Source organism: Meriones unguiculatus, chromosome 12 (genome assembly GCF_030254825.1).
Source record: "Meriones unguiculatus strain TT.TT164.6M chromosome 12, Bangor_MerUng_6.1, whole genome shotgun sequence".
NCBI classification, from domain to species: Eukaryota; Metazoa; Chordata; class Mammalia; order Rodentia; family Muridae; genus Meriones; species Meriones unguiculatus.
In genome coordinates, this window is record NC_083360.1 from 88,230,327 (window position 1) to 88,243,491 (window position 13,165).

The 13,165-nt window shown below is 38.9% G+C and overlaps 1 protein-coding gene across 6 annotated transcripts in view; it reads left to right on the forward strand.

Moving 5' to 3' along the window:
- The first annotated feature begins 307 nt into the window (after positions 1–307).
- Positions 308–13,165, forward strand: part of Agbl4 (AGBL carboxypeptidase 4) — a 1,227,056-nt gene continuing 1,214,198 nt past the window's right edge. For 3 of the 6 annotated variants that reach the window (XM_060366140.1, XM_060366137.1, XM_060366139.1), the window contains exon 1: positions 311–544. In XM_060366140.1, coding sequence (XP_060222123.1) covers positions 511–544 — 34 coding nt within the window. In that variant the 5' untranslated portion in view covers positions 311–510. Of the gene's footprint in view, positions 545–13,165 lie in introns of all 6 variants that reach the window. The other 3 variants (XM_060366138.1, XM_060366141.1, XM_060366135.1) reach the window with 2 other exon arrangements.

Sequence of the window (13,165 nt, forward strand, 5' to 3'; positions counted from 1 at the left end):
CAAGCTGTTAGTTCTCAATGTGTGTAAGGTGAATACTGGTCACTCAGCTTCTCCACGAAGGCGAACCCATTAAGGGAAGAAGCGCTGGGAAATTAAGAAACTTATCTCAAGTACCTGGAGTTGGTCCCTAACTGTAGAAACGCCAACCATCCAGGCGTTTTGACTGGCACCAGGGGCCGACCTAACCTTGACAAGCTAGAGGCGGCCGAGCATGCTCAGTTCCCAGGACGCTTGATGGCAGAGCGGGAGGTAGGGCTGGGAAGAGGCCGGGAGAAGTCTGGTCCCCGCAGGCGGGGAGCTCGGAGGCGGCGCGCTCGTGCGGGGGGCGGAGCCTCGGCTGCACGCTCGCCTCGGCCCCGCCCCCTGTTCCCAGCCGGCCGCTCCGGGGCCGCCGGTTTCCCTAGCAACCGTCGCGCCGCGTCTTTCTGAGGGAGCGTCAGTCAGCATCTCACCGCTTGCTCCCCACTGCCCAGAGGTTTTAGCGTGGCCTCAGACTGACGGATAACAAAAATGGCGGAGCGGAGCCAGACGGCGCCCGAGCCAGGTCTGTGAGGGCTGTAGAGCAGGGGAAGGCTGAAGCGCCTGCCTTGGGCCTGAGGGGATGGGGACTCAACGTGGCCCTAGCCCTGAGGAGGCGCCCTGTGTGTTACTGCTGTGAGACTGTTACTTCAGGGTCAGGGTTCAAGGGAGTTGTGTATCTCTCTGAGTGGCCAGCAGGGCATTTCAAAGTTCAGCTCCTGGAGGACTGTGGGGGCAGAGTGCACACTTCTGAGTGAGCATGGGCCCAGAAAGGGCTTGCAGAGAAGATACAGGACCCATAATTTGAGGGGCACCTGTGATGGGGGCTGAGTCAAGATCCCGGAAAAAGAGGGTGTTCACCATCTTGTGGTACCTTGGAAGGCGTCCCTCGTGGGATATGATCTGGAGCTGGGGAGAGTGTGAAAGATACATTACGTTTATGTGGGCTCCATGGAAGTGGAGTTTATACAGAATATTTGTGTTTAGGAGAACTCTAAAGTCCTAAGGGCCACCAAGTAGTCACACAGAAAGTTATAAATCTTCCTATGAGTCCCTAAAAAGACAAGATATTTGAAGGGTCACAAATAACTCTAGTCTGTTTGGAGTCTACCAAAGGAGGCTAGAAGGTGAGTGTATTTGGGATCTTGAAGGTCATTCAAAATCACAATGGGTGACATGTCCATATTTCTGTGAGTATAAGATGACCTTAAGTAGCAGGGACTCTAATGGAATGGAAACCCAGGCTCCTGTCTCTAAGGGTATCCCTGTGGGTTTGGTTGGACTTAGAGAATTAGTAATCAAAGTTCCTTACTGGCTAATAGAAGAAAGCAAGAGTCCTTTGTATATAAGAGATTTTTCTGTAAAACAGGCAAAAGACTGAGCAGCTGAAACTTTAATGTAAGGGATAATATCAGTGTTTGCATAGAAAATCAGTGAGTTTGGGATATGATAACGGTGGGTAGTAAAAGTGGGCTATATATTACCTTATGTACATGTTAATTAGATATTGTGAGCTATCATAGAGTGGCTCACTTGAATTACTTCAGATCCCCTCACCCTGTTTGTGTACGTGTATGTTCTAAGGCAATGGAATACAGAAACTGTAACTATAAATTACTTGAAATTATCAAGAATGGTTCAAGAGAGTATTATCTATTAAGGTCTCTCATGATTTCTTTTTGATTGGCATCTCTATTTTTTCCTCTATTCATTTTGCAGTTGTTGATATTTTATAGTATACCATGAACATTCCTTTATTCACTCATCCACTTAAAATGTTTATTAAATGCTAACTATATGCCAGATACTGAATTAGGCACTGCAAACTCTTTGCTTTTTATTCTATTTGGGCATTTTTGTCTTTTATTCCTTTTGAATCTATTATGTAAACAAAGTTATTAGTATCATTAATTATCCCTCTCCTTCCACTAATATATAAACTCTAAATGGCTTTGCTTTGCCTATTGCTCTCACATGGTCTTGAACTAAATCTGGTGTAATTATGTTTTCAATGAATAAATGACTGGATTGACTGGAAGTGATAGTTTAGCTGAAATATAATAGAGATTATAAGTGAAGAGAGCAAAGAGAAGTTTAGGTAGAGAGAACCCACATACAAAGACCTCAAGGAAGGTATTACTGTACTTTGTAAGCATCTAAAGAAGACAAATGCAGGTGGAGTGCATGGCGCAATGGGAGGGGAGGGGTGGAATGCTGAAGCCAGGTCTTATAGCACTTTTAAGATGTAATTTTGTTCAAAATTCCCAAGGTTAATTGGAAACCATGAGGGTTTTAAGTGGAAATATGGAATCATTAGAATAATTGAAAAAACAATTCTAGCTGCAGTAGGAAGTATTAATACAAGAATGTATATAGGAGAATCTGTTAGGAGATAATAGTGGGGGTGTAAAAATGTGACACAGCCGGTAAAATAGATATAACTTAGTGAAATATGAGATATCAGTGATTAATAATTTTCTATCTTGTACAAATGATGGTTAGTTGTGCCACTAGAAAGATAACATTAGAAGAGGTCTTGGCTAGGTGTGAGGAATCTTTAAGACACCCAAGTAAGTATAGACATTGACAAAGCAGTTGAATTTATATGTCAACTTGTATGGAGATAATTATTTGGAAGTGAGATAGTGATGTTATGAATGTGGATGAAATTGTGTAGAGGGAGAAAAGGCCCAGGGTGATCTGAGATATTTTAGTACTTACCAATGAAACTGAGAAGGTATAACCAGAGAGAGTACAACAAAGAGCATTTCAAGATAAGTAGAATCCTCAAAATACTAAATACTGCCAAGGGATATGAAATTAGGAGTGGGAAAGTAGATTTAGCAACAGTGAGGTCATAGGTAACTTTGATGTGAGAAAACTGATGATGGAAAATCCAGGTTACCTATCTTCTAGCTTATTATGCCTCTCAATCTTTATTTATTTCTTAATTCAGATTTCTAAGTGTGGTAGTCAATTTTAATTGCTAATCTGATGTAAATCTAGATTCTAGGTTCTAGAATAATCTGTGAAAGAAGTGTCTATGAGGAATTTTCTAAATAATGTGAGCATGTCATTAGGCATTGGTTTAATACTATGTCCACATAGCAAAGTAGTAGTGGGTTTTTCCCAATGGAAGTGGCACAAATTTGCCTTGATGGGGGGAAAAGGATACAATGTTAGGTGGATGGGTAAGGAGAGGTGGATCTTGGAAGAGTTGGGAGAGCAGAAGAGATATGATCAAAACACTATACAACTCATCATACAACAAACCCTAGAGTAACTATAAAACTCTAGAAAGTAAACAAGGGATCATTGCCAAGGTAGTGGATGTTGGGGAGCACTAGACAGAGGACTAGCAGGGTACAAATGATCTGATGGGGAAAATAGGAAAAACAGTGGGTTCTAATTAGGGATGAGAAAAGGAGATAAATAAAGAGGGTAATGATGAGACTGTCTGAAAAAGCCATAACTACCTAAAAATCCTATAATACATGTTAGTCTGTCTGTCTGTCTATCAATCTATCTATCTATCTATCTATCTATCTATCTATCTATCTATCTATCTATCTTGACTGACAATGCTCCTTCTAAGATGCAAAGATCACCATCTAACAAAACCCAGCATTAGGCATGAGAAGCCCTCATCCTAGCTGTTGTTTAGGGTTGTTCAGTAAACTAAAAAAAACAAAAAAACAAAAAAACAAAACATTATAGCCTAGTGCTGTTGCCCTAAGTTGCCTTCCAGAGGTGGAAAGTAAGGTCTGTTGCTAAAGATACCATGCATTTCAGACAGAGGGCAATGAGGCCCATGAGCTGGAACTGAGCTGAATGCCTCCTTTATGAGGACCAGCTTACATGCTACAAGAAAATACCACGAAAGCTACCAAAGGAGGGAAGCAGCCAACAGTCCTACAAAGTCCTATGGTGCTTATGAACATAACAGAGACCCCTGTGGCACGATAACTGTAAGAGTGCAATAGTGACACGCATATCTCAGCAGTAAACAATAGCTTTCTAGTTGGACTTAAGACCTTCTCTACAAGAGGGAAAACATGCCTGGTACTGGAAATATAGCCATCAACTCAGGGCTCATGAAGTCATGGGTTTTGGAGGAGAACCTACAACCACCACTTAACTAAAGCAGCTATATTCTAAATATCTGTCCTTATGCAAGCCACAGATAAGTGTGGTCCTCACCCCTCATTAAGGAAACTTTTCTTTGCAACATATAGAGACTATTGCAAAAACCCATAACCCATCAGAATGCAGGGTTGTGAAGAGCAGTCCCAAAGGACACATCTACGACACAACTCCTGCACCAAAGGTGCAGGGATCATTTTGGAAGAGGAGAGAGGAAGATTGGAAGAATCAGAGGATAAAGGAACTTTCTGTGAGAGTGTGTCTTCTAGTTATGCCAGAAGCTACACCTATAAAGTGTCACCAATATGACCAACTTGACTGCCTTAGCATAGGCTGACCACGGACAACAATAGACATGCTAACATGGATCTGGTAGATCTCAGGTCTATACAACGAACTACAGACAACTAAGGCATGCAGAGAGTGGGAGAAAAGTTTTCTCTAGGGAAGATTGTACAAATTGATTATCCAATATCAAATAGCTCCAAAAACATACCTGCAGGTAACATTATACAGGCAGGGCAGGTTGTGTATTTATGCATTGGGTAAAACAAACACACATGTGTGTGCATGTGTATGTAAATATTTATGTATGTATATATGTACATAACAGCAATTAATTAACATAAATGCCATGAATTTGAAAGAGAAGAAGAACATATGGGGGGTTTGGAGGGAGGAAAGGGAAGGAAGAAATGATGTAATTATAATCTCAAAAACATATGTAATAGAAAGATCCACATTAGTTCCCATACTTTCAATTAATAATAAAGAATCTGAAGAGGAAGATGATACAGGCAGCCTTGATGAGACCTGATAAGCTAAGGTCAAATAGAAGGGGAGGAGGTCCTCCCCCATTAGGGGACTAGGGAAAGACCATAGGGAGAGAAGAGGGAGGGTGGATGGGACTAGGAGGAGACAAGAGAGGGAGATGTAGTGGGGATACGAAGTGAATAAATTGTAATAAATAAAATTAAATTAAAAAATAAAAAGAAAGTAGCAATATTGGCACACCTAAAGTATAATGTGGTATTGTATCATGAAATTGGAGCAGTAGAACAAAAACTACATTTCAGACTCAAAAGTACTTCCTTTCAGGCCCCTCTTATAGTGAAGAAATACTTCATACTAATAAAAATACTGATGCATTTTGTATAATGGGCTTATTTCACACCAATGAAAAGACACTGTTGAGCTCAGTGAGAATGTTGCCCAGCAGGGTTAGCGTATTTTCTGCCTCTTATTGGTAAGTAACAGGTTTTTAGAAGCTTTGTGAATCATTCAGGTTGGGATGATAAGAAATGCTGGCCAGAAGTAGAAAAAGTCTATCTTCTGTCTAAAATACAAAACAAAAAAAGTCTCCATTGTACAAAATTCTCAACAAACTAACAAACATAAAACCCCAAATTCCTTAAAAACTATTTTATAGCTAATAAAATAATTATATTACTAATAGAAAAGTGTACATCTAATAATACTAGTTTTATAAATTTAAGAACATTTCATGAAAAGTAAAACAATACTTGGAAGCCCTCAAAAATTACTAAACTCATTGATTCTAAATAATCTTTTTCTTTTACTTGAAAGTTACTCATTTTGAAAAATATAAATAATTAAAATTCAAGTAGACATTTCAAAGTCTTCTTTGAAGTTCAAGGACAGTTTTATTAGTGTAGAAGAGAAAACAGCATAGGTTAGGTGAAAATGCTGACAGCTGTCAGGAGGAAAATGGAGTTAAAACCATGCCTTTTAAATTAGAATAGAAATAGAGTAGTTATTAAGAAAAAGAAGAGCACTCTAAGGATGGAAGGTGGCTTATGAACTGAGGAAAGATCCCCCAAAACTTAATCATATATTTTACAACCATATTTATGATACTGTTCTATGTTTTCATGTACCCTTTTCTCAGTTTTGCATATTTGTAAACAAACCTATCTTAGGCACAAAGTAATGTTGGATGAGTGGGCATCTGACTGGCCCTGCCTGTATTCTGTTTGCTACCACATTAACTTTCATACTCATTCACAAGCTATTATTTCTAGATTATAAGGCTCTTAAAATACTCCTTTAGAACCTATATAGAAATTATAATGAAGTATATATTTATATATATTATGTAGCATTTATATAAGCAGTGACCTCATAGATGTGTGAATCCTGCATTACTCTCTTATGATCTGTGGGGGCAAGAGAGATGCTGTAGCTCACTCTGAGATCTGGAAGAAAGAGAAAACTTTTAAGCCAAAATGATCATTACCCAAATATATCTAGCTCCCTTCACAATACCCAAGATATGTTTTTACAATTGCACTTATTGATAAATTGCATTTACCAATAAATTTAGAACCATAAAAGAAAGTAGGAATATAAACAATGAGGCTCTTTCCTTCCTTTAGTGTATATCAGTTTAGTAAAACAAAAGAGCAGTAGCATGAAGTTAAGAGGACTGTATTAGGCTTTCCCATGTCCATTATTTTCCCTAGTTCATCATTATTAAACCATACTATGGATAGTCTCTTTGGTCAGAACTAGGATAGACTCTTGGGAAAGTAAATATAAGTAAACTGTCACTTTCTGAGCTGACTTAAGGCTTTTAGTATTTTTCAATTGGATTTATAAGTAAAATAAAGGGTCAGTTAACTTCACTTAGTTGTACCTATTCGTCCTAGTTAGCCTTAACTGTAAACTTGTTATAGCTCAGAGTCTCTGAGAAGCCAGTCTCAACTGAAGGATTGCCCAGATTAGATTGACCTATGGGCAATCTAATTGCCTTGTTAAGGATTTCCTTGATTGCTGATATTATAGGGTCCAGCCTGGTGTGGGTAGCTCCATTCCCTCAGCAGGTGGTCCACAGCTGTATAAGAAAGCTGGTTAAGTATGTCTGTAAGCCAGAAAGTAGTTTTCTTTCATAGTTTTTGCTTCAAGTTTCAGCTTGACTTTCCTAAATGGTAGATTGTGCCCCAAAGCATAAGCCAAATAAATCCTTTACTCCCCTCAGTTGTTTTTGGTCAGAATCTCTTTTTTTTTTTAATTTTATTTTTTTTCTTATCAGTTACATTTTATTAACTCTGTATCCCAGCTGTATCCTGCTCCCTCATTTCCTCCCAATCCCACCCTCCCTCCCTCATCTCCACCCTGCCCCTTTCCAAGTCCACTGATGGGGGGGACCTCCTCCCCATTCATCTGATCCTGTTTTGTCAGGTATCTTCAGGACTGGCTGCAAAGTCCTCCTCTGTGGCCTAACAGGACTGCTCCTCCCTTGGGGAGTGGGGAGGTCAAAGAGCCAGCAATTGAGTTCCTGTTAGAAATAGTCCTTGTTCCCCTTATTATGGGAAACCAATTGGTTACTGAGCTACCACGGGCTACATCCGAGCAGAGATCTAGGTTATATCCATACATGGTCCTTGGTTGAATGTCAGTCTCAGAAAAGACCCTGCGCCTTGTGGAGCTCCTATCCTTTCCCCATCATACTAACTCCCCTTCTTTCATATGATTCCCTGTACTCTGCCAAAGGTTTGGTTATGAGTCTTTGTATCTGCTTTGAAAACACTGCTAGTTAGAGTCTTTCAGATGCCTTCAGAAGACTCCTGTCATACGTTCAATGCACATCCCATATGTCTTTCTAAATGAGGATTGATCATCTTAACCCATGTCCGCTCTCTTGATTATCTTTTTTAGGTGTATAGATTTCATTATGTTTATCATATCTTATAGGTCTATATAAGCGAGTATATATCATTTGTCTTTCTCCTTCTGGGATATTTCACTCAGAATGATCTTTTCTAGATCCCACCATTTGCCTGCAAATTTCATGATTTCCTCCTTTTTGATTGCTGAGTAGTATTCCATTGTGTAAAAATACCACAATTTCTGTATCCATTCCTCCACTGATGGACATCTGGGTTGTTTCCAGGTTCTGGCTATTACAAATAAAGCTGCTATAAACTGGTTGAGCAAGTATCCCTTTTGTGTACTTGAGCCAATTTTGGGTATATGCCTATCAGTGGTATAGCTGGGTCTTGAGGAAGCACTATTCCTAATTGTCTGAGAAAGCGCCAGATAGATTTCCAAAGTGGTTGTACCAGTTTACATTCCCACCAGCAGTGGAGGAGGGTTCCCCTTTCTCCACAACCTCTCCAGCATGTGTTGTCACTTGAGTTTTTCATCTTGGCCATTTGGTCAGAATCTTTTATCATAGCAATAGAAAGGAAACCGTAACAATGTTCAAACTGAAATTTATGGAATTTATAAAATTTCAGGCTAATTTAGCAGAACTCTGTTAAGGCAACTTTATAGAATGGCTAACCTTCATTTTATGAAACAAGAACATTGAGGTGTCAATGATTCAGGTGGTCTCACCCCTTCATCTCAGTGTTCATAAGCAGCAGAGTTTCGTTATCAGCAAAGATCTGACATGTATATCTCTTTATTCCTGCACTGTGTTAGGTTTATCTTAGACCAGAAGTTGCAAATTAATAGCAACCATCGTGGGTCAACCTATCAGATATATTTTGTTGGGCTCATAAAGCATGTAAGAAAGGGCTTAGATTACAAATAGGTTTTATGTTAAAACAATTCCAATTCCTGAGTGAAAACCCAGGACATTTGGTGAAGTTGAGCCTTGTGGCTTTTTATTTACAGCTGCAGTTGAGTAGCTGGTCCTGTCTTTGGAAAGAGACAATACTCTCAGTACTGCCTGTATTTACTTGAAGGGAAGAGCATTTATTAGGAAAAGCTCACAGGGATACCCAAAAGAAACAAACACTATTTTTCCTTATTTTTTAAAGATTTTTCTTCAATAATTTTATTTTACCTGAATAACTTTAAATTTTGTAGTATCTGTTTTATATCATCTTATGAATTTTGGTCAGTCATATGTGTATATGTGTATATGTTTATGTATGTATATGGAAATATATTTATATATGTATGTTATATATTTTTCTGGTAGCTCAAGTTAGTAAAACCCACTTTAGAGGTAAAGTTATATTCTTCTTTCATCTGCCTTCATAGAGGGAGGATTCTGAGACTAATAGACTTTGTCTTATAAGTAAAATGTCTACTCTAATTTCTAAATATGCCGTATACATTTGTACTTTTAAAAATATATAAAGAATGTATGTTGTAGAAATATATGTATAGTCTTACACATATGTAGAACCATAACAACCTAAATTATAATTAGACCAATAGCAATAGTTCTTTTATGTGAAAGAGCAAAAGTTCTTTCATTCAGGGGCTGGTGAGATGGCTTAATGGTAAAGTACTTGTCATGTAACCCTGAAGACCCGAGTTTGATCCCTAGAACCTAGATAAATGTGGAAGGAAAAAACTGATTCCACAAACTGTTCTCTGACTTCCACACCTGTGCTGTGTAATGCATGTGTCCGTATATGCAAAACTACACTACACATACACACACATATACACACACATACACACAGACACACACACAAAGGGGTGCGGGGCACATTAATCCTAACTAAAATAACCAGTCAGTTTTAAGTTGTTTATTTGCTATATGGTTTGTCCCCTCCATCTTTCTTCTAAAATCTTGACTTTGTTGTTGTTTGCTTGTTTGAATAAGGCAGGTTGTTTTCTTGCATCTTGGTGATTACATTTCTTTGGTGTAGTGTAACTTATTCTCATATTTTCTGTATTTTGTATGGTTATTGGATATATCTCGAAATTTGATGGTGTCTGAGCCCTTTTTTAAATCAGGAGTACTTAAAAAGAATTACACGTTTTCATCAAAAGGCATGTAATCATCTGTTTTTCTATTTTTGTGATGAGGAAGGCATTGAGAAATTATTAAGCAGTTATATACGATTTACATTTAAACAACAATTCAGATGAATAAAGTAGAATTGAAGAAAATGAAGTTGAGAAATTTAGAAGAAAGAAATCTAATTCACAAATGGTTTTATTAGGGAAAAATAGAGATGGTGTGCCTAGAGGTATGCTTTAAAGGATGAATGATTCTGTTCAAAGTATATGGTACATTAGCCACTTTAGGTTGATTTATACAGTGATGATAAATAACTAAACAAATCCCAATAGTCTGCAACAACAATGATTTATTTATTGCTACTATTTACCTGTCCATTGTTGTTAGCCTTTTCCATATGATCATGTAAAAAGCCAGGCTGATAGCATAGTTTCTACCTGGGATGTTTCTGGTCTCAGAGAAAAGACAATTTAAAAACAGGATAATTGTTCTTCAAGTTCTATTTGGAAATGGCAGATGTCACATCCAACATTTTCTTTTTCAAAGTTTTAGATCATCCTGATATCAGTAACATCAAACATATAGCCCTTCTTTAGGTCAGGACAACAAGCATTTTTATGATAGGAAAATATGAGATGTAAAAGGGTATTTTGGATAGGGAAAAACATCTTTTGATATCCTGAGAAAATACCCAAGAACAACTTATAGGAAAGATTTATATTGGCTTACAGTTTTAAAGGTTTAGTCACTAGGCCACAGTGAGGCAGAATATTATGACAAGGAGTGTAGTATTTTATCTTATGATATTTGAGAAGCTGAGAGGAAAAACAACAAAGAAATAAAAACCAACCCAATCCAACCCAACCTAACCCAACCCAACCAACCAACCAACCACACAACCCAAAAACAAAAACAAAAGAAGAGGAAGAGATGAGGAACAAGGCATGCCTCCAAAACCCCACTTCTTCAAACTTAACCCCTATGCTATTCCCAGGGAGACATGAACAAATGTCAAGTGACCCCACATAGAGAACTTCTGACAGATCAACATGAGGATATTGTCAAAGTCTACCTTCATGAAATAATGAGTTCTTGGGGTTATTTAAAGGAATATGGATGAGTAGCAGAAATTACTCAGAGGCAGATGCATCATCAAAGCTCACTAAGCATGGTCCACAACTCACAAAAGCAGGAGACCTGGAGCTGGAAACACTGCACAGCTTACAGGCAACTCAAGTTGTTGGAGTGTGTCTCCTGAAGGGAGTTTAGTTGGTCTGAGCCTCTTCCATCCAGGCAGCTCAGCCGGTCCTAGTTCATTCTAGGAAGCCTAGGCAGTCTCTGGTGTTTCTAGGTTGCTAGGCAGGTCTGAGAGTCTTGTTAGGCAACTCACTTTGTCTGGGAGCTGCTTTGAGTAGCCCTTAATGGGAAGACTGACATAGCCAACTAACCAGGGCCCAGAGGAGCTTGCTGAGACTGAAGCATCAAGCAAGGACTATGCATGAGCTGGGCCTAGCCCTCCCTACAAAAATGTAGCAGATGGACAGCTTAGGCTTCATGTGGGTTCTCTAGTAAGGGAAGTGGGAACTGCATTGGACAAGGCCTCACTTGCCAGCTTTTTGATCACTTTCCTCTGGTTGGTCTGCCTTGTCAGGCCACAGGGAAAAGGACATGTTCAATTCTGATGCAGCTTGATGAGCTGGGTTGGATGGGAAAAGGAGCTCCCCTTTTCTGTGGAATAGGCATGAGGGGAGGGGAGAAGGGAAGGATGAAAGTTGGAACTGTGAGAGGAGGAGGGATGGGGCTACAACTAGGATGTTAAGTGAACAAAATTATAATAAAGATTGCGACTGAAAAATTTGGCTGCTTTTTGGTCATTGATTAAATGGTTGGGGATTAAATGATACCTGAAATCGGAAGATTTAAAAGAGAGTGCCTGGAATAGGGAAATGATGAGGAAGATTTGAAGAAAGTATCTGTAGCTTTTGATGACTGTGATGAAGAAAGAGAAGTTGCTTTGACAGTATTTCTGAATATCCACAATTTCTTAAGTACCTTGTATAGCTTGCTTTTAGGCTTCAAAAAATTCTGTAAGGATAGTTTGTTTGATTTCTGTAATTTTTAGACCTGTGACTTGAGTTTGGAATGGTATAGCAACTTACTTAAGCTCACATAGCTGATGAACAAAAAGAGTTTCCAAGCTCTAGCTAACCCTAGAGGACTTCTCTGTGACCTTGTGCATCTCTTTCAAAAGATGCAGAAGAAAAAACATTAAAAGTGACATATGATTAAACTTCAGCTTTCATTGACAGGAAATAGTAGAATATGTGTGGAAATGTTTCCATTGTAGAAAGGATAGATTTATTGTAGGCACTTAAAATTCCAGGAAACAATGAGGTAGATGTGTGGACATGGTTACGGTGCTTTTAGAAATGTGAACTCTGACTCTGAAAGAGAGCCTCAACAGGAAATACACCAATAAAAGTCTGTGAAGTTGAATGTATAAGTATGGACATATGCTATCTAAAGATTAAATTGGATATAAAATCAATATTTATTTAAATATTTGAAAAATCGATATATGAAGAAATCTTTATAAAACCTGAATATTTTTTATTTTTATTTTTATTATTAGTTATATTTTATTAACTCTGTATCCCAGCTGTATCACGCTCCCTTATTCCTTCCCAATTCCACCCTCCCTCCCTCATCTCCTCCCTGCCCCCTTTCAAGTCCACTGATTGGGGAGGACCTCCTATCCTTTCATCTGACCCTGTTTTATCAGATATCTTCAGGACTGGCTGCAAAGTCCTCCTTTGTGGTCTAGCAGGACTGCTCCTCCCTTGGGGGGGGAGTCAAAGAGCCTGCCATTGAGTTCCTGTCAGAAATAGTCCCTGTTCCCCTTACTAGGGTTACTGAGCTACCACAGGCTACATCTGAGCAGAGGTTCTAGGTTATATCCATACATGGTTGTTGGTGGAGTATCAGTCTCAGAAAAGACTCCTGTGCCCAGATATATTTGGTCCTTGTGGAGCTCCTGTCCTCCCCAGGTCATACTAACTCCCCCTTCTTTCATATGATTCCCTGCACTCTGCCGAAGGTTTGGTTATGCGTCTTAGTATCTGCTTTGATACACTGCTAGGTAGAGTCTTTCAGAGGCCCTCTGTGGTAGGCTCCTGTAGTTTTACTTGTTTTCTCCTACATCCAATGTCCATCCCATTTGTCTTTCTAAGTGAGGATTGATCATCTTACCCCAGGTCTTCTTTCTTGTTTATCTTC